Source organism: Balaenoptera acutorostrata, chromosome 15 (assembly GCF_949987535.1).
Source record: "Balaenoptera acutorostrata chromosome 15, mBalAcu1.1, whole genome shotgun sequence".
Lineage (NCBI taxonomy): Eukaryota > Metazoa > Chordata > Mammalia > Artiodactyla > Balaenopteridae > Balaenoptera > Balaenoptera acutorostrata.
In genome coordinates, this window is record NC_080078.1 from 67,250,412 (window position 1) to 67,269,036 (window position 18,625).

At 50.4% G+C, this 18,625-nt stretch overlaps 2 protein-coding genes across 5 annotated transcripts in view; one reads left to right on the forward strand and one right to left on the reverse strand.

The window, feature by feature from the left end:
• The first annotated feature begins 527 nt into the window (after nt 1–527).
• On the forward strand, nt 528–13,718 carry TLDC2 (TBC/LysM-associated domain containing 2). Of its 2 annotated transcripts, XM_007193164.2 has the most exons (8): nt 528–604; nt 918–1,037; nt 5,130–5,239; nt 7,099–7,260; nt 7,928–8,080; nt 8,274–8,369; nt 11,957–12,030; nt 13,097–13,718. In XM_007193164.2, exons 3-8 carry the CDS (start codon nt 5,207–5,209, stop codon nt 13,230–13,232), a joined length of 654 nt encoding a protein of 217 aa, XP_007193226.1. In that variant the 5' UTR covers nt 528–604; nt 918–1,037; nt 5,130–5,206; the 3' UTR covers nt 13,233–13,718. The 2 variants fall into 2 exon arrangements, with proteins under 2 accessions (XP_007193226.1, XP_057386170.1); XM_057530187.1 differs by lacking the exons at nt 528–604; nt 918–1,037; nt 5,130–5,239 and having other exon boundaries at nt 6,949–7,260.
• Nucleotides 13,719–14,274: 556 nt separating this feature from the next.
• The window catches only part of SAMHD1 (SAM and HD domain containing deoxynucleoside triphosphate triphosphohydrolase 1), a 64,026-nt gene continuing 59,675 nt past the window's right edge, over nt 14,275–18,625 (reverse strand). For 2 of the 3 annotated variants that reach the window (XM_057530185.1, XM_007193161.3), the window contains one exon: nt 14,275–16,411. In XM_057530185.1, coding sequence (XP_057386168.1) covers nt 16,277–16,411 — 135 coding nt within the window. In that variant the 3' untranslated portion in view covers nt 14,275–16,276. The other variant, XM_007193162.3, reaches the window with a different exon arrangement.

Here is an 18,625-nt window from a genome sequence, read left to right on the forward strand (position 1 = left end):
AGGTACAAACTATTCTGTATAAAATAAGCTACAAGGACATATTGTACAATACAGGGAATATAGCCAATATTTTATAATAACTATAAATGGAGTATAACCTTTAAAAATTGTGAATCACTATTCTGTACACCTGTAACTTATATAATGTTGTAATCAAGTATACTTCAATTTAAAAAATAAAAAATAAAATAAAATTTAAAAATTCAAAAAAAAAAAAGATTGATAGCTGTTACCTCCAGGAGTGGATGAGATTGGGAGAGGACAGATGAAGAGGGCCTTCAATAATTGCTCCCAAAACATCTATCATGAATTGTTTGAATCTTATTAAATAAAACTGTATCCATATATTATTTCTTTCATAAGGTAGAAAATTGAAAAAAAAAAAAAAAGGAGAATTCCTGGTTCTAGAAAGTGGTTAAGAGAGGAGAAGCCAGCCACAAAAGACAGAGAGGGAGTGGCCGATGAGGGAGGAGGGAAATGAAGACAGCGTGTCGTCAGGGAGAATCGCTCTGTCAAGCGGCATAGGAGCTGGAGGAAGATGAGAGCAGCGTCCCCTTCCTAGGGCGACACGGAAGCTGCTGGGGACCTTGCAAGAGCAGGCGTGGTAGGGACAGATGCCAAAGGCCGGGGGTTGAAGAGTGAAGAAGAGGTAGAGGTGGAGTGTAGGGAGAAGAGGGGGGAGCAGCCGTGGAGGGGACGGTTGTGTCGAGAGGGGCAAGCGAGAGATGGGTGAGGCCGATAGAAGCCGGGCAGGAGAAGCGGAGAGCGACAGAGCCAGGGAGGCCCAGGGGACCGGCTTTCGAAAGCAGCAGGGGCCCTTCCTCTGTTGTCCTGGACAGAAGGCGGAAGAGATGGGTGAGATGCAGGTGGGTCTGTCGGGAAGCTGAGGGAGTGACTGATGGCTTCTGTTTTCTCAGTGAAGAATAAAGTTGCCGGCTGAGTGAGGAACCAAAGGCGTGGAGCTTGTGTGAGGAGGGCAAAGACCGTCTGTCACAGGGAGCAGAGAAGAAATCAGACCTCCCAGGATGTGTGAAGGGGTATGTCATGCACCCATCCGAGGGTCAGAGTGAAGCCAGTCGACTCAGCAAACCACAGAGCTGAAACTGTGCCGCATATCCAGTTTTATATGCGGCTTTTTTCACTTTACAGAGTAGCAGAAACATTTCCCCGTGCATTTATGAACTCTTGGCAAACATCACTTTTAATACTTAGAAATAATCCACAGAGGGGATAGTCCATGGGTCGCTTAAACTTTCCCCCTTCTACTGGACATTGAAATTGTTTCCTGGCTGTGACTGTTGCAGTTCTCAAAGAGGCGGCCTGTGGTCTGGTGGAGAAAGGACAAGACAGGCTGCAAGGCAGAGCTGGGACATTCAACACTCTGGTGCCTAGAATCTCATCGTGGAAGCTTTTTAGGGGCCAATTACATGGCAAGTGGCTTTCCTGCCAGGTCACATCCCTAGACTTGAGGATAAAGAATGGGACAGCAAGGCACATCTCACTGGCCTCCCAAAGTGCCCAAAGGTTCAGGAATTGAGCATGGAGGAAATAGATTTGGGAGAGGGGCCCTGACAGCAGGGAAGGCCAGACGTGTGACCCCCGAGCTGTTGACAGCTCAAACACATATAGCAACAACCATGTTTGAGGTGGCAACAGGGCTCCTCACTTGAATGTTTTCCCCATAATACAAGTCCTTTTGGTATCCCACCTTCCCGGAGCGGGCATTGCCCCAGGAGACCTGGTCATGGGGAGAGGATCTGGGGACCCGAGTCTTTTCCACCAAGGCCAGAAGGAGGGGGTCTCTTTCAGGTCTGTGAAGATGGAGTGAGCCACCCGAGAGAGTGGGCTTACCCACCCAACACGCTGGGGGACCCTTGGTGGGCATATTTTTTCAGGAGTTTCTTCCCTGGGTGGAGGCCGCTTGTTCTGGGACTGGCTGAAGCCCCTTCCAAATTTGAGGTTCTGTGTTTCAACAACAGCATTCACTGAAGTCCCCCTATGAGCCAGGGATAGAGAAGTACCCCACTGACAGTGTGCCTACTGTATGCCAGACGCTGGGCTTCCTGGACATGATCTCACCCCATGGCACGACAGGCCAATGAGGAAAGAATCAGCACCCCATGTGAGAGTGGCAAACCAGCAGGGCTGCCTCCCCTCACCTCCCAGCCCCGGGCCTCCCCTGCAGCACAGGGTGATTGGTGGGGGCCCCACGGAAGGACCCTTTCCTGGACATTTGCACCCCTTAAGGAAGCGCTTTATGTGATGGGCTTCAGGCACCACGTGGCACCTAGTAGCTGTGGGTGAGAGGCTCCAGGTTAGAGCCAAGGAGCTGAGTAAACCCCACCTCTTTGGGCTGGTGGTGGCAGAGCTGGGGGCCTGAGGTGACAAGGTCTTGTTTGTGGGATTTGAGTTTCTGATGGATGACAATGACTGCCAGGCCTTTCCAGCTGGAACCGGAGCAGGCTCGGGGCCAAGGCCTGCCACCCTCTGGGCAGGTATAAGAGCTGGGAGGAGGGCTGGAGCCCGGCTGGGGCAGAGGTGCCAGCTGCCCGCTGGGGGACCAGGGTGCAGAGCTAAAACTGCTTTGTACAGACCGCCAGGTGGACAGGGTCAGTTCTGGAAGTGGCCCCTTCTCTGTGGGAACCAGGAGATGCACTAGGGAAGCCATCCGGCTGGACAGGCTGGAGGAGGTCACCTGAGGCTGAGACTCGGCAGGGTGAGTACGTTCTTCCACGGTTCCTGCCTTTCCCTTCTCCACTGAGCTACTCACCCCTGCAAGTGACTGAGTGACTCTCTGTCCCAGAGGTGCCCAGGTGGAGACTGAGTGGCCATTTGTCAGGGACTTGAGCCCTGAATCTCTCAAAGGGGCAATGTGGCGGGGGGGTAGCTGTCATTTGTCCAGTGCTCACCAAACACCAGGAACCGTGAACAGGAAGATGGAGGCCTGGCTCAGCATCCTAGTTCTTCAGGCATTATCTTCATTTACTCTTACAACAGCCCTATCAGGTAGATAGGTATTAGTATTTTACAGATAGGGAGACGGAAGCACAAGGATGTTAAGTAACTTGCCCAAGGTCACACAGCAAGGAAGTGGCAAAAACCAGGAATTAAACTCCCTGACTCCAGAGTCTGTGCTCTTAATGACTGTGTTATTCTATCACGTGGCTGTGGTTAGTCCCTTCTACTTTCTGAGTGGCAGTTTCCTTATCTGCAATTTAAGGGTGTAAAACATGATGATCAGAAATATATTGTCCTGAGATTCCTGAAAGATATCTGGACATGGATCAGCCTTAAGCACTGGGAAGCCGTGTTGGAACATTTATCAAGAATGTGTGAATGGGGACTGCCCTGGTGGTCCAGTGGTTGGGACTCCGTGCTTCCAGTACAGGGGGTGCAGGTTTGATCCCTGGTCAGGGAACTAAGATCCCACATGCTGCGTGGTGGGGGGTGGGGTGGGGGGGGAAGAATATGTGAATGCCCTTTGATCCATTATTCAACTTTTGAAATTTATCATAAAGGATATCATCAGATTTATGAACAAGGAGGTTCATTACGGTTTTGCTAATAATCACAGAAAATTAGAAGCAAACAAAATGTCAGATATTTGAGAAATGATGTACATCCTGTGATGAAATAATATGCAGCCATTAAAAATCCTGTGTTCAGGGCTTCCCTGGTGGCGCAGTTCTTGAGAGTCTGCCTGCCGATGCAGGGGACACGGGTTCGTGCCCTGGTCTGGGAAGATCCCACATGCCGCGGAGCAACTGGGCCCGTGGGCTGCAATTACTGAGCCTGTGCATCTGGAGCCTGTGCTCCACAACAAGAGAGGCCGCGATGGTGACAGGCCCGTGCACCGCGATGAAGAGTGGCCCCCGCTTGCCGCAACTGGAGAAAGCCCTCGCACAGAAACGAAGACTCAACACAGCCATAAATAAATTAAAAAAAAAAATTATTGGGCTTCCCTGGTGGCGCAGTGGTTGAGAATCTGCCTGCTAATGCAGGGGACACGGGTTCGAGCCCTGGTCTGGGAAGATCCCACATGCCACGGAGCAGCTGGGCCCGTGAGCCACAATTGCTGAGCCTGCGCGTCTGGAGCCTGTGCCCCGCGACGGGAGGGGCCGCGATAGAGAAAGGCCCGCGCACCGCGATGAAGGGCGGTCCCCGCACCGCGATGAAGAGTGGCCCCCGCTTGCCGCAACTGGAGAAAGCCCTCGCACGAACCGAAGACCCAACACAGCCAAAAATAAATAAATAAATAAAAAAAAAAAAAAAAAAAATTATTAAAAAAAAAAAAATCCTGTGTTCAAAGGGTACTGAATGTAACTGGAAATTTTTCATTTGTTAAGTTTGAAAAAGCACTTTATAAAATGATACACAGTATGATCTATTTATAAATGTGTGTATATACTTATATATGAAATAAATATAAAAGATGGGAAAAAATACCCTTAGGGGTTGAGAGTTTATCTCTGAGAGGTGGAATTATGAATATTTTTGTATTTTTCTTTATTCTTTTCTAAATTCCTCAAATTTTCTATAGTAAACATGTATTGCTTTTTTAATTAGAAAAGTGACTTTTTTTGTTTTCAACATCTGTTCTTTTGGTCTAGGTTGGCCCCTTTCAAGCTTTGAGAGGAAACTGAATTGCAGGCTGTCAGTCTTGTAGGGCCTCTGAAATAATCTGGTCTCAGAGAAACCAGAGGGGAAACTGTAATATGTTACATGTGGGGAAACATGTAACAGTGCTACATGTTACATGTGGGGAAACCCAGTTACATGTGGGGAAACCCAGGGGTGCAAGGGACTTATGCAAGGTCATACAGGGAACCAGAGGCCCCAGACCCCCAGTCTGGGGGCTCAGGCATCTGCCCAAAGGCTACAGTCCATGGGCCAGGCTGCCAGAAGGGCAAGGAGGTAGAAGGGAATCACAGCTAGAATTTACGGCTAACGTGTTAATTGCTAACTACAAGTGCGGCCTTGAATGCCCAGCGTAGCTGACCTCACAGACCCACCCAGTGACATACTGGCCTGGGAATGACAGGTGAATGACAGGTGAGAGGGAGCAAAGAGTAGGCGGGTGGGCGTGGAGCTGGCCCGGTGTGCCCCAGGTTTCTCCCTCTCATCTTTAGGCCTCAACGAGCGGCGCTGCCTCCCCCAGCAAGGCTGAGGGCTCGCTTACTGCCCTCTGCTGGGCTCGGACAGAAGAATGAAAGGTCTCCGCTGGCGCTACACTCGGCTGGTAAGGGGCCAGCTTGGGCTGGGGGTTGGTCAGGAAAGGCGGGGGAGAGGGGGTCTGGGCCAGGATTGGATACAGGCCGGTGTCCCCCTTCCAAGCCCCTCCCCAGCTGGCCCAGGGTTCAGAGCAAGGACTCAGGAACCTGGGGCCTTAGCGCCCAGCCCCATGTTCCCAAGACCCTCAAGGAGCACAGACCACTGTCTCCATCCCTTCCTCCCAGGAGTGGGTGCCAGATGGAGCTCTATCCAGAAGCCCGCACAGCTAGGACCCCCTCCCTAGGCCTGAACCTGGGGAACAGGAAAGCAGTGTCCTGTCCTTCTCTCCTTCTCGAGGAAGTCTGTCTTTTTTTTTTTTTTTCCTTTAATGGAGTACCCCGCGCTGTTTTTTAAAATTAATTCATTAATTAATTAATTTTTGGCTGCGTTGGGTCTTCGTTGCTGTGTGCGGGCTTTCTCTAGTTGGCAGCAAGCAGGGGCTACTCTTCGTTGCGGTGCGCAGGCTTCTCATTGCGGTGGCTTCTCCTGTTGCGGAGTGCAGGCTCTAGGCACGCAGGCTCAGTAGTTGTGGCACGTGGGCTTCAGTAGTTGTGGCTCGTGAGCTCTAGAGCGCAGGCTCAGTAGTTGTGGCACGTGGGCTTCAGTAGTTGTGGCTCGTGGGCTCTAGAGCGCAGGCTCAGTAGTTGTGGCGCACGGGCTTAGTTGCTCCGTGGCATGTGGGATCTTCCTGGACCAGGGCTCGAACCCATGTCCCCTGCATTGGCAGGTGGATTCTTAACCACTGCGCCAGCAGGGAAGTCCTTGAGGAAGTCTCTCCTGATGAAAAGCCCCGACGTCATTGTGTGCAGGCGTGCATACACACACACACACACACACACACACACACATATACACACTCTGGTACAGAGTAGGAGCTCAATGGAGTGAATGAATGAATGAAGACACCACCATACATGCCCACTGACACACACATATATTTACACAATCCCAACTCACACTCACAAACACATTGACAGGTAACACACGAAGTTGCACTCAACACCTTCTCACACTGATTTGCCTACACAACTCTATTTTAAGCCAACACACCACACACATTCACACAGACAATGTGCATTTTATACTAATCTGCGAACCTGCACGCTGTCTCACCTATGACTACATGTGTTGTTTCACTGGCTGAAAAGGGCTTCTTTCTTCCTTTGTAAAATGGGGGTAGTAAGAAGCACATTCTGGGGAGTTCCCTGGCAGTCCAGTGGCTAGGACTTGGCGCTATCACTGCCGTGGCCCGGGTTCAATCCCTGGTCGGGGAACTGAGATCCCAGAAGCCACAGAGTGCACGGCCAAAAGGAAAAAAAAAAAAAAAAAAAAAAGCAGCACATTCTTAGAATTCTTGGGAAAATTCAGAGAGATCACGCACAGCAAGCATTTCACACAGGCCTAGTCAAGTGTGTGCTGTATATTGTATATGTCGGCCACTACTGTTGTTATTATTATTATCGTTATTTCATGTACAAAGGCACAGCTGCGGCTCCCAGAGTTGGGCTGTCATCTGCCCTTCTCTCCTGCCCACAAGCTTAGAACGCAAGCCCTGGCATCCACTCTGGATCCAGAGAAACCAGGCAGACAAACCGCAGGGCCCACGGCCACATCTGATGGGCATGGCTGGCAGGGGCCAGGGGGGGAGCTGGCTGGAGGCGGGGGCAGGGTCTGGTCTGTCGCTGATGCTTGCTTCCTCTGGCTGGGCTGGTGGCTGCAGGGGCCTGGGCAGGGGGGATGAGGTGGCCGAGGCCCTCAGGCTCCGGACGTGTGGAAGCTGGTGTCTCCTTGCCCCTCCACTCACCAGGCCTCTTTGTGTCTTCACAGCCCAGCCAGGTGGAGGACGTTCTGTCTGGGGAGGAGGGTGAGGAAGAGGAAGAGGAACGGGAGGAGGAGACAGCCCCAGCCCCAGCTCCTGCTCCTGAAGAGCCAGTGGCGCCCCAGCTGGCAGAAGCCAGCCAGGTTCTGGGAGCCTCGGAGATGAGGCAGGTTCGGGCACAGTCCATGGTGCAGAGATTTCAGCCCTGAGCCTAAGGGTCCCACGCTCCTGCCCCACCCCAGCCAGGCCCAAGGACACCCAGGGTCACTCCTGCTCTGTCCTCTGCTCACTGTGTCACCTTGGGCAAATCACTTCTCCTCTCTGGGCTTTTCTTCCTTTCTTGTAAAATGATCCAGTAATCCTAGCACCGCCTTCTTCCCTGGGCCAGGAGGTTAAGGATATAGTGAACTAATCGAGTCCTTGGGAATTGACACCAAAGCTGGGGTGGGGGTGGGAGGATGAGGTGGGGGAATTAGGAGGAGGGGTTCAGCATCTCATCTATTCTCTGGCTGCTAGGGGCCAAGGTGACCCCTCTGACCTGGGTTCAAATCCTGGCTCTGCCACTTACTCCCCATGTGGGCTTCAGGCAGGTTGCTTCACCTCCCTGAGCCTCAGCTTCCTCATCTATAAAATGGGAATACTAATCCCTCTCTTTGAGGGTTCCTGCTAATTGGCGTGAAAGTCCCCTGGAAACAGTAAAGTACTCTGTAACCTGCAAAGCACCATGCTTGGGTGAGTGGTGGCTGTTCAACCTCAGTCCTCCTGGGACCCGAAGGATACGGGGCGAGGAGGGTGGGAGGACCGGGAACCCTCACTCACCTCCAGTCCTGTCCCCAGCTCAGCCTCCACCTCCCCCCGAGAGTCGCTGGACACTCCTGGAGTCTGGCCTTTTGCACGTCAAGGGACGGCTTCAGTCTGCAGAGCCTGTACAGGCGGATGGAGGGCCACAGTGGGCCGGTGCTGCTGGTGCTGAGGGACCAGGATGGCCAGGTGAGCCGTGCTGGGAGTGTTAGTGGAAGCGATGCATGTCGTTGGGCCCCGAGGGCCTCTCCATCCCCCAGCTCTGCCCCAGGCTCCCCGGGAGCCTCTCTAGGACGGGCCTATGTTACGAAGCCCGAAGGGTGGTGCTGCCAGTGGACCTCCAGCTCCCTTCCAGCTACAAACTGCAAACTCTTCTTTCCAGATGTTTGGGGCCTTCTCCTCCTCGGCTATTCGACTCAGCAAAGGCTTCTACGGTACTGGCGAGACGTTCCTCTTCTCCTTCTCTCCACAGCTGAAGGTGATGTTCTTAACCTTCCAGGAGGGGAGTGGGATCTATGGCAGGACAAAGAACCTGGGGTCCCAGTGGCCCCCAGCTCCATCCCCCGTGCTGGGTGCCTGGTGTCCTTCCATCTTTCCACAGAGGGAGTACAGCAGGGCAGTGGCAGGCAGAGCATCCCCCTTCATTTAAAAAGTGCTCAGTTCCTGGCAACCACTGACTGGCTTGAGAGGAGGTTTGTCGCTCAGCAGATACAGGCCGGAAAGACAAAACTGGTCCAAGTGCAGGTAGCCATGTGGGTGTGGGGGTATATTTTCTTAGGCAGTGTCGGGTAAAGCCATCAGATAAGGGTGGGGATGGAGAGGAGGGTGTGAAGGTTGAGGGGAGAGGAGGTATGGCAGGAGTAGAAAGGGAAGCTGCTGGAGAAAACTGGAGAAACAGAAGGGCAGCTAGGCAGGGCTGACTGGAGGTCCGAGACTGTGAATGTAAAGGCCACTTACTTTGGTGTGTGCTTTTCTCTAGCAAAATTCAGCTCCTCAGGTTCAGGCACGGAGAGCGCGATGGGAGGGTTCAACCACGACTGGGGTTTTGCCAAGCTGCTTTACTAGAGGGAGACAGGGAAAAGGGAGTTGAATGGAGTGGAAACACAAAATAGATGAAGCACTAGTTGCAGGTGCACTGGTTTGCCATTAGAAACCCCTGTCCCATGCACAGAGCAAGACACCTACAGATACATGCAACAACATAGGCATCTGGTTGCATGACAAGGAGGTCACAAGCTTGGACTGACTGCCTTGCTGAAGGCAAAACACACCATATCTGCTGCGTTGCCTCCATCGCCAGCCTGGAAATCTTATCAGGGAAGAGGAGAGGGGACAGTTGTTTACAATAAACCCATGCTGGATACTAGTCCTCACCGCTGGCCTTCCAGGGTTCACGTACTAGAATCCCCAAGTTGTACAAGGTTCCTCCTACTGCTCCGACAGCTCCTTGGCAGAATCCTTTGCTGGTTCCTCCTCATCTCCCCAACCTTTTAACGTCATGGGGTCCTAAAGCTCAGGTTTTGGTTGTCATCTCTTCTCTGACTACCCTCTTTTCCTTCGAGGTCTCATCCATTCTCACAGCTTTCCATGCCATCCAGGTGCTGATGGCCTCTCCTCTGGACTCCACACTCACATACATCCAATCACTACCCAGTATCTCCAGTTGGATCTAAATGGCATTTCAAGCCTCACATGTTCAAAGCTGAGCTCCTGACTTTCTCCCAGAAAACCAGTTCCCCCTGCCATCTTCCCTGACAAAGTTAACGGCACCTCTATCTTTTCTGCCATCAAGACCAAAAATTTTGGAGCCCTTCTTAACGCCTCTTTCACACCCTACATCTGAGCTGTCAACGAATCCTGATGGCTCTTCCTCCTCTTTCTATCGCTATCCAGAATCCACCACTTTTCACCATGTCCTTTGCTGTCACCCTGGTTCAAGCCACCATCATTACTTGCCTGTGTTCCTGCTATAGCCTCCTAATGCTTCCACCTTCAGTCATCACAGTACCTGGAGTGAGCCTTTTAAAATATAAGTCAGGGCACGTCACTCCTGGGCTCCAAGCTGCCGATGGCTTCCTTTCTCCCTCAGAGAAAAGCCAAAGTCTTTACAGTAACCTACAAGTCCCTACGTCTCTTGGCCTCTCTCTGATGTCATTTCTTGCTACTTTCCCTCTCCTTCACTCTGCTGTAGGCACACAGACCTGTCGGTTTGTTCTTAAACAGGCAGGCCTGTTCCTACCTCAGGGCCTTTGCACACGCTGCTCTACCTAGTGTACCCTCCACAGGATCTCCATGTGGGTCGGTTCTCACTTCCTTCAGGACCCTGCTCAGATGTTACCCTCTCGGCAAGGCCCTCCCTGGCCACCTGCTTTAAATTTGTAACACTCCAGCCCCTAGAAATTCTTATTGCCCTTCTCTACTTCTTTCTCCTTAGCTTTTGTCACTACCTAATATACCATTTATTTTACTTACTTACCCGCCTCCTGCCGCTAGAGTGGGAATTCCAAGAGGCAGGAATTTTTGTCTGTTATGTTTGCTGTTCTCTCCAGTGACTAAACAGTACCTGGTGCTAAGTGCCAAAAAAATTCTTCAAAGGAACTTATGATTTTTTTCAGGGGATCACTACAGTCTTCCCAGGATACTGTTATGGAATCTCATCCTTCCAAAAATTGGTTAATTTTTGCCTGTCTTTGGTCTTCTGGCACCTCTTGTGTTCTTCATGAATTCCCAGCCGTTCCTTGACTGCTCTTCCAAGAAGCACCATGAACATGGCCTTAATTTTTTCTGCAGCAATGTTTATCTTCCTCCTTCAAGTCTGAAGGTCATGTTCCTTGAGGAAAGTAGAGGAGGAGCTGAATGGTTCTGTCTTCTCGTGGCCACTTGTTAGTATTATCTCACCTCTTCTGAGCCTAGGGCTTATCTTTTATTAGTCCATTTTCTTGCTTAACACCCTTTGGTTGCTCAGAGCATTTTTGGCAACTAATTACAGGCAATAATATGCTATACTTTTGCAGCCTTTAAAAAATCTTATTAGCTAAATTGACCCTTGAATAATTTGTTTATTCAACAAACATCTATACCATGTCTCAGGAATACTGCCGGAATCGAGGCAGCTTTCACAGAGCTTACCTGTTAGCTGGGCAGGCAGTGGCATATTGCCACATGAACAGGGCCTGGGAGGAAGGGCTACTTTCAATTTCTCTGGGATGACATTTGGGCTGAAAGATGAGAAGTGGGCCATTTGAGGATCTGGGGGAAGAGCATCCTGGGCAGAGGGATCAGCAAGCGTGAAGATCCTAGAGCAGCAATAGCTTCAGGTGTCCCAGGGACAGAAGGGCCAGGGTAGATGAAGTGCAGTCGTCAAGGGGGAAAAGAGGTCGGAGAGAAAATCGGGGGCACAGCAGGCTGGGCTTTCGGCTGTTGTAAGCGGTTGGATTTTATTTCCAGGGCCACTGGAGGGCTTTAGCAGAGGAGGGCTAATACCTGATTGGATTTTGAATACGTCACTGACCGCAGTGCGGACATGGGCTCTGGGCAGGAGACAGTGGAAGCAGAGACCCATTAGGAGGCTGTGATCCAGGGAGGAGTGACTGGCGGGGACGGATGGGACAGAAATGGTGGTAGTCAGGGTGTCTCTTTGGGGTGGGGCCCACAACACTTGCTGAGCAACTGGGTGTGAGGCAGCACTGGGGAGTGTGCAGGCTTGGTGTTGCCTCCAGTGAGGGGAGGAAACAGTTAGTAATGGTAGAATCAGGGCCCCGCTCCTGACCTGGACTTTCTGCCTCCTCTCTCCAGCTTTGGAAGCAGGAAGCCTCAGAGGGCTCTGGTCTATTCCTAGAACAGAAGGGCTTTGGGGCTGTGGGAATTCAGACTGGAGGGCAAGAGGAGGTGCACTCCAGGGAGACTGGAGAGAAACTGCAAGAGTTAGGAGCCCAAAGTAGTTCCTGCGCCTTCGTTGGGGCCTGGAGGTTCTGTTTCCTCCACAACACTGCCGCCCAGTGGTGTAGAGTCAAAGTGCAAGGGCAGGACTCGCCCAGTAACCGCAGGTTTCTCCTATCATCACAGGTCTTCAAGTGGACAGGAAACAACTCTTTCTTTGTGAAAGGAGACTTGGATTCACTGATGATGGGCTGTGGCAGGTGCGTGTCTCAGTTCTCCCCGAGTCTCGAGTGTCGGGGTGGTCTGTGCTCGGATCCCTTCTCCCGTCCGGAAATGCTGAGCTAGGCTGCCCCAGACAAGATGGGGAGGCTGCTGGTTAACCTTCAAGCCTCTCCCTTCAGCAGCTCCTGGGGCCTGCTAAGTCCCCTAGCCAACCCCCTAAACCCTGCTCTAAGTCAATATTGAGAGGAGAGGGTGGCGTGGACTCTCCCCCAAAGTGTTTCGTTGGTGACAGCTTAGGCTGAATTTGTGTGTAACTTTGGGAACACCATTCCATATGGTTGGATGAGGCTAGATTCAAGGGATGGGCAAGCCTCAAATTTACCTGTCAGCTCCATGATCGTAGGAACATAACTCACTGGAGGAAGGCAGGCATCTGCCTGGAACCCGGCATGCGTGCGTGCGTGCATGCGTGTGTACGCACGCACGTGCCTGTTGGGGGTGGGAGATGGAGTGCGTTAGGAAGACAAGGTTAGTCTCGCCTCTGGTATGACTTGAAAATTCAGGCAGAATAACTCTTATCCTGAGGATACAGATGAAAGCATGGCTTGCTTAGTACCAGGCAAGTTCTTTGCTCTCCCAACTGCCTGAAAAGCCTCCACTGAGAGGCAGATTGACACAGAACGCACCAGCCATGGCTGATTTGCAGTAAGCCACTTCCCAGCTCCAGCCTAGGTTTTCTGTCAAACGAGGGGATTAGAATGGATGCCCTCTGACGTGTTTTGGGCTCAGAGTCCACGCTTGCGAGAGTCCCTCCTTTGGTTAAGCATTGCCGTCTTTAACGTTCTGAATGTTCTAAAACTGGATTGTGGTGATGGTTGCACCACTGTATATATTTATCAAAATCATCGAACTTTAAAAAAAAAAAAATGCTCCTGTGGGGAACAACATGCGAGCCCCTAACAATCAGGATAAACTGGTTTAAGGGGAGATGAGACAAAGGCGAAGTGGGGCTGCGGTCGCAGTATGGCCAAGCACCGCTGGTGCAGGTCCGAAAGGTGTCAGCACCCAGGAGGGAGCGATGCCAAGACTCTCCTCTCTCTTTAGTGGCCACTTTGGGCTGTGGTTGGATGGAGACTTGTATCACGGGGGAAGCCACCCCTGTGCAACCTTCAACAACGAGGTGCTGGCCCGGCAGGAGCAGTTCTGCATCAAGGAGCTAGAGGCCTGGGTCCTGAGCTGATGCCCCGGTGGGCAGCTTCCTGAGGCAACAGGGGCTTGGATCTGCCCCCGGATGCCGACGAGGCCTCCCGCACCCCGGGCAGTCCATTCTGTCCGAAGCACAGATGGCGAAGTGTCCCAGTGTGGACTGTGGCCGTGAGCCAGCCTCCCATCGCCCGAGGACCAAGACAGGCATGGGCACAGGCCATGTTCTCCTGGAGAGGGGACTTTGAAGGAGTGAAAGCACTTATACCTCACCCGAGCAGCACAAAGCCCCTCAGGAAAATGATCTTTTTAGAGAGTATACAGTTAATACATGTTTATTGTAGAAAAACCAGAAGATATAAAAGAATTAAAGTTGCTTAAAATTCAACCACCCCCCAAAACACTAACATTTCATGTATATCCTTCCAGATAATTTTCCAAGGAGATATATATATATATATCTTACAAAATGGAATTCTACTCTATATGTTTTGGACATTATTTTAACTTAAAGAATATTGTCAAACCACAGACACCAGTACTCAACCAGTGAAATTAATAAAGACTCCAGTAGCACCCTTCTTTTCCCAGAACATTGAGGGCTTTCTGTCTGCCACCAGTGTGCCACCGGGTGCTTGCAAATCTCTTATTTAATTCCACGAGGAAAATATGAAAGCAGCAAATGAACAATATGCATATTTGGGTAAAGAATTTGAAATTCTGTAGATGGGAACCTCAGGGAGGTTAGAAAGGAGGAAGGGTATGTTTTCTGGCAAAACAGGAGCTCAGAAAAACTAAAAAAAAAGAAATCCATATCCCTCCCCATGCTAGTGCCTGTCTCCTGCCAGAAGATTCTTTATCAGGCCATTACTTGCCATTATTGAATAAGGAAAACCAAGTAACATAGGCCCTGTTAATACCATCCCCTCTCGAAGACCCAACACAGTGCTGAGGTATAAAGAAACATCTGGGCGCATTCCTAGACCAAACACAGTTCTTTTGCACAAAAGGGTCAAAACTGGGCACACAAGTGTGAGAGAAAGTCGTCAAGGAAGACACGGCCGGTTTCAAGACAGAGATACAGTCATGAGGTTTTATTGCAGCTGTTTCCTTCACCCAGATGAAATAACCAGTCACTTGAACTTGCAGTTCTATTTACATTCTCAATGTGACAATGCTCAGTAACTCTAGAGGCCAAGCTGTTAAAGTCTCCGTTTTTACACAAACAGTGAAGATGTTTCTTAAGAAAAATTTAACCTTGTCAGTGGCACATCGTTCCCATAATTAAAACAGTTGCAAAGAGCATAAAGTGCAGCTGCCTGGTACGTAACAAAAGATGCAAACAAAATAGATCCAAGTTGCTTCTCAGAGAGCACAACGATACAACGCTGAGACCACAAAATTGCAGAGTAAAACAATGACTTAAAGGTAGGAGGTGCAAAAATAAAACACTCTTGGCAGAGAAACATTACATTCTTGACCTTGGGTCCGCGCACATGAAGTCTGGGACGGATGCTTCTCCCTACTGAACATTTCAGAGGCACCTTGGTTAAAATGGACATGACCCAGTACCACGGACCACTTTCCTTGTGCTTCTATGAGCCCATGTGTGACCACATCCCCACCACACAGCATCGTGGTGGGAGAGGAGAAGGGTTCTAACTACTCTATGAATTAGGGTCAACTCTTGATTATCTACTGAGGGATGGGGGAGGGGTGATTGTGCACAATGGCAGACATTCCAAACAACTGTCACCCTAGTGTCTACAGCAGAGAGCCTGGTTACACAGTGGAAGGTGCAGCACTCCTAAGGCCCTGTGGATAATCCACTGGCCTGCGGTCTGAGTTCCTCCCCACTCCCTCTTGCTCTTGCCCAGGGCCAGGGCTGGCTCCCCAGGCCCAGCCTGCCAGGGAATGTCAGGCTTTTGTAAGGGAGTGTCGAAGCACAAGATGTTAGGGGCTCATGACTACACTCCCCACTGCCCTGCCTGTGGCAGCCACCAGCTTTGGCTCTAACTCCAGACTTTGCTCTTGGTGAATTTCTGTAGCACTGGGGATGTGCGTATGGGGGGAGAGCCCTCAGTTCAGGAGCGCTGCTCAACCACAGTGGTGTAGAGACACAGAGGGGAACCTGGAGTTCACTGGGCAATCACTTCATCTCTGCACGGGCAGCTACCAGCAAAAATGAAGTCCCAGCTCTGAGGAGCCCTGAGGATGGATGGTTCCTGTCATGACCTCTGATCAGCACCCAAGCAAGATGCAGAGAGCAAGTGGGAGGGAAGCTGCCTTCTCCAGGCTGGGCAATGGTAGAACCCTCAGGGCTTGGGCAGTGAGCACTCAGGAGAGAAAGAAACCAACATGGGCTAGAGCCACAGCTGACCCAGAGAACAGCCTGGTTTGGGGGAATCCCTCTGCCACTGGGGCTAGGGGTCTCCTATAAGGTAGTTTTATGCCCCACTTCGGAGGAGGCCAGAGCCCTCAGATCTTTTCAGCAAATCAATCAGGCCTCTCATCAAAATGCTGGAGCCCCTCCTGGCCCTCATCTACTGTTGATCCCACATGGCAGCTTACAGGGGGCTACAAGGGTGAGGGTAGGTGCCTTTCACTAATGTTCCAGTCACTCAAGGAGAGCTCTCTTCAAATTTGGGGTGTTGGGCACCTCCTCAGGGGCGCAGGATTTTACGTTTTGCTTTTAACTGCGGCTGTTCGTGACAATCCCAAATGCAAATTCCAGTGTGCACCTTTGTCTAATTTCCAAATTTTTAAAAAAACAATCATATGTCCTAAGAGTTCAAAGTACATAAAAGAGTGGTTATTCTAAGAAAACAGGCTGCTAAAGGAGAAAGGCTTTGATTAATATTAAAAATAGGCAAGGCAGTGCTTTCCACAGCTCATGTAATAAGGTTTGCCTAATACCTGTTCCTCTAAATAAAAATGACTTAGCATGTGCGTACATTCAAAATATAAAATAAAAAGCACTAGTTGTCAATACATTTGTAGAACTCTGTAATCAAATTCCGTAAATTAATTGTGTTGGGGGGAGGAGGGAGAGGCTTTTTGTAAACAACTGATTGCAGACATTCACACTGAGTCATCTGAAAAAAGGTGGACTATGCATTTGGATGCTTCTCGGGTGTGAGCTGGACTCTGGGCTGAATCTGTGTTCTTCCACTCCAATTTTCGAGGTGTTATAAGTGGGGCTACAATATCACCATCCTGTGAAAAAGAGAGAAACTAGAAATACAGAAAAGCCAGTTTTCATGGTTTTGAGCGAAAGCCTCAGGTACACATATCTTTGTCCTGCAGACAGATTGCTTCTGGACAGACTTACTCTTGGGAAACCCCAGATTGTATATATGCTCAGTGCATGGGCTGAATTAGAAACACCACGGTCCTAGGAAGGGAAGAGCCCTCAGAGCAAAAGCCACCAGACCTATTCTTTTCACATGGCTAGGTTTTACGGCCCTCTCCCTTCACACACTTCCATAGAACACACTCTGTCCTGGTTTTCCAGGAGAAAGAGGGGCCGCACTGGACCCTTGCTCCTCTCTTTCCTAGTCTCCCCTGTAATAAATGTCCCAGGTCTGTAAGACGGCAAAGGGGGTAAGGACAGTGTGCGCCTGCAGAACTTGAGCTTTGCTCCACAATTAAGGCTATAACTTTGGCCCCATCAGCATTGACTCCAGCCAAAACAAGCAATGGTGTCAAAGTGAAGTGACACTACGACTTGAAAACAAAGAGTGTAAGAAGCTAGGCCCTCTAACACCTGACTCTATCCTGAATTGTTCTTGAACTTGTGGATGGATTCTCGAGGTTATATGAGGGTACAGGATCTGTGAGAGCCTTTATTGCACTAGGAAGAGAATGCTTGTGATAGAATATCGTGGCCTTCATTTGCCTACTTGCTCTCAGATCCACTCTTCGCCTCCCTCTGCTGTGCTCTGTGTCACAGGAGCTGCTCTTGTGAACTACGTTCCCCAGCTCCCGTGTCTACTGGCCTCCGGTCAGGTTTGGCCGATGGGAGGCACTGGTGGGAGGCTGGAAGAGAGGGGGGCAGAGAAGCCAGGGTGTCTCTCCCCTAACCCCTCTGGCTGGGTACAGTGGCTGTGATTCTGCTGTGGTTCTAGCTTCTGCAGGTGGCCCAGCACCTGGACTCCCACCTCCTTCCCTAGAGGTGGCAGCAGCTCCCTCCTGTTGTCTCACTGTCCTGTTTGCCCATTTAGCTCTTCTAAAGCTTTCGGATCTCATGCCCCGTATCACATTTCTTCTGCTGACCTACGCTGGATCTGACTTGATAGAGCTATTATTAAAAGCAGCCACACTATTGCCATGACACTCATATTTGGAAGACCCGTACCTCAAGTCAACATTACTTGTTTTCAAACTTGTCTCTATTTCTACCAAACATCCTTATTTCTACCCATTCTAATTTCAACTCTAGTGAATTTTTTGAACGCCGACTTGACTATGTCACTTTCCTGCTTACACACCCCAATGGCTCCCACTGCTCTGGTGCTCTTGGCTTACAGGACTATGCACAGTGCCCCGCTCCCGTCCCTAAATGCACCCTGTTCTCTCCCACCTTCCGGCCTCCCCCATCCCCCTTTACCCAGCTGACTCGTCATCCATTCTTCAGGTCTCAAGCTTCCAAGTCCCTCTTTAAATAAGCCTTCCCCAACAAACCAGACTTAAACTCGTCTCCTTTTTGCTCCTCTAAGACTGTCCACACTGCCCCTGACCCCAAAGCACTTACCACACCATTGTGATTGTTATTTACTCATGGGTCTGTTATCCCCAAATAGAGCGAAACCCGTGGGAACTGTCTCAGGTACCGTTCCATCCCTGGCCCCTCACATAGAGCCTGGTGAAAACACTCATTCCCTGACTGAATGTATCTGGATTTAAGGTCACTATCACCACATGGCTGAACTTGAATAGCCTCTTGTTTCTCTGCTTCCAGTCTCTCCACGTTCCAATCCATCTGCTGCTAGAGTTTTCCTTCTTCATCAGGGGTTTAGTCTCCTTAGGAGCTACAGTACATAAGACAGACATACTTCCTTATTTCCACTGGTCTCACTCTAGCTGGAGACAAAACCCAGAAGTAAATAATAATTACAGCAGCATGGTAAGTCTTGAATACTCTCGACAATTCCCTGCCCACTGTACGTAACAATAAATCCTTAGCTGATTACCCACGCTTCTCCACAATCCAGCCGACTCTTCCGTTTCCCCTGTCACCTCAACAATAAGACTTTTCTCCTCCAGTCAGACGGGTCTCCTCATGGCCCCCAAACACACCCAACTTGTTCCAGTTTCATTTTTGTGTAGCTCCCATTTCTCTCTGCTACTCATCCAAACACAATCCAGCCTTCTGGATGTAGTAGAATCCTCCCTCCTGCCTAAGACTTTTTTTTTTTAAACATCTTTATT

Coding starts and splice junctions, on each gene's coding strand:
- TLDC2 (XM_057530187.1), top strand. CDS start 7,009: ATGAGGTGGCCGAGGCCCTCAGGCTCCGGACGTGTGGAAGCTGGTGTC. Junction 8,081..8,273: donor TGAGGGACCAGGATGGCCAG/GTGAGCCGTGCT, acceptor TCTTCTTTCCAG/ATGTTTGGGGCCTTCTCCTC. Junction 8,370..11,956: donor CCTTCTCTCCACAGCTGAAG/GTGATGTTCTTA, acceptor CTATCATCACAG/GTCTTCAAGTGGACAGGAAA.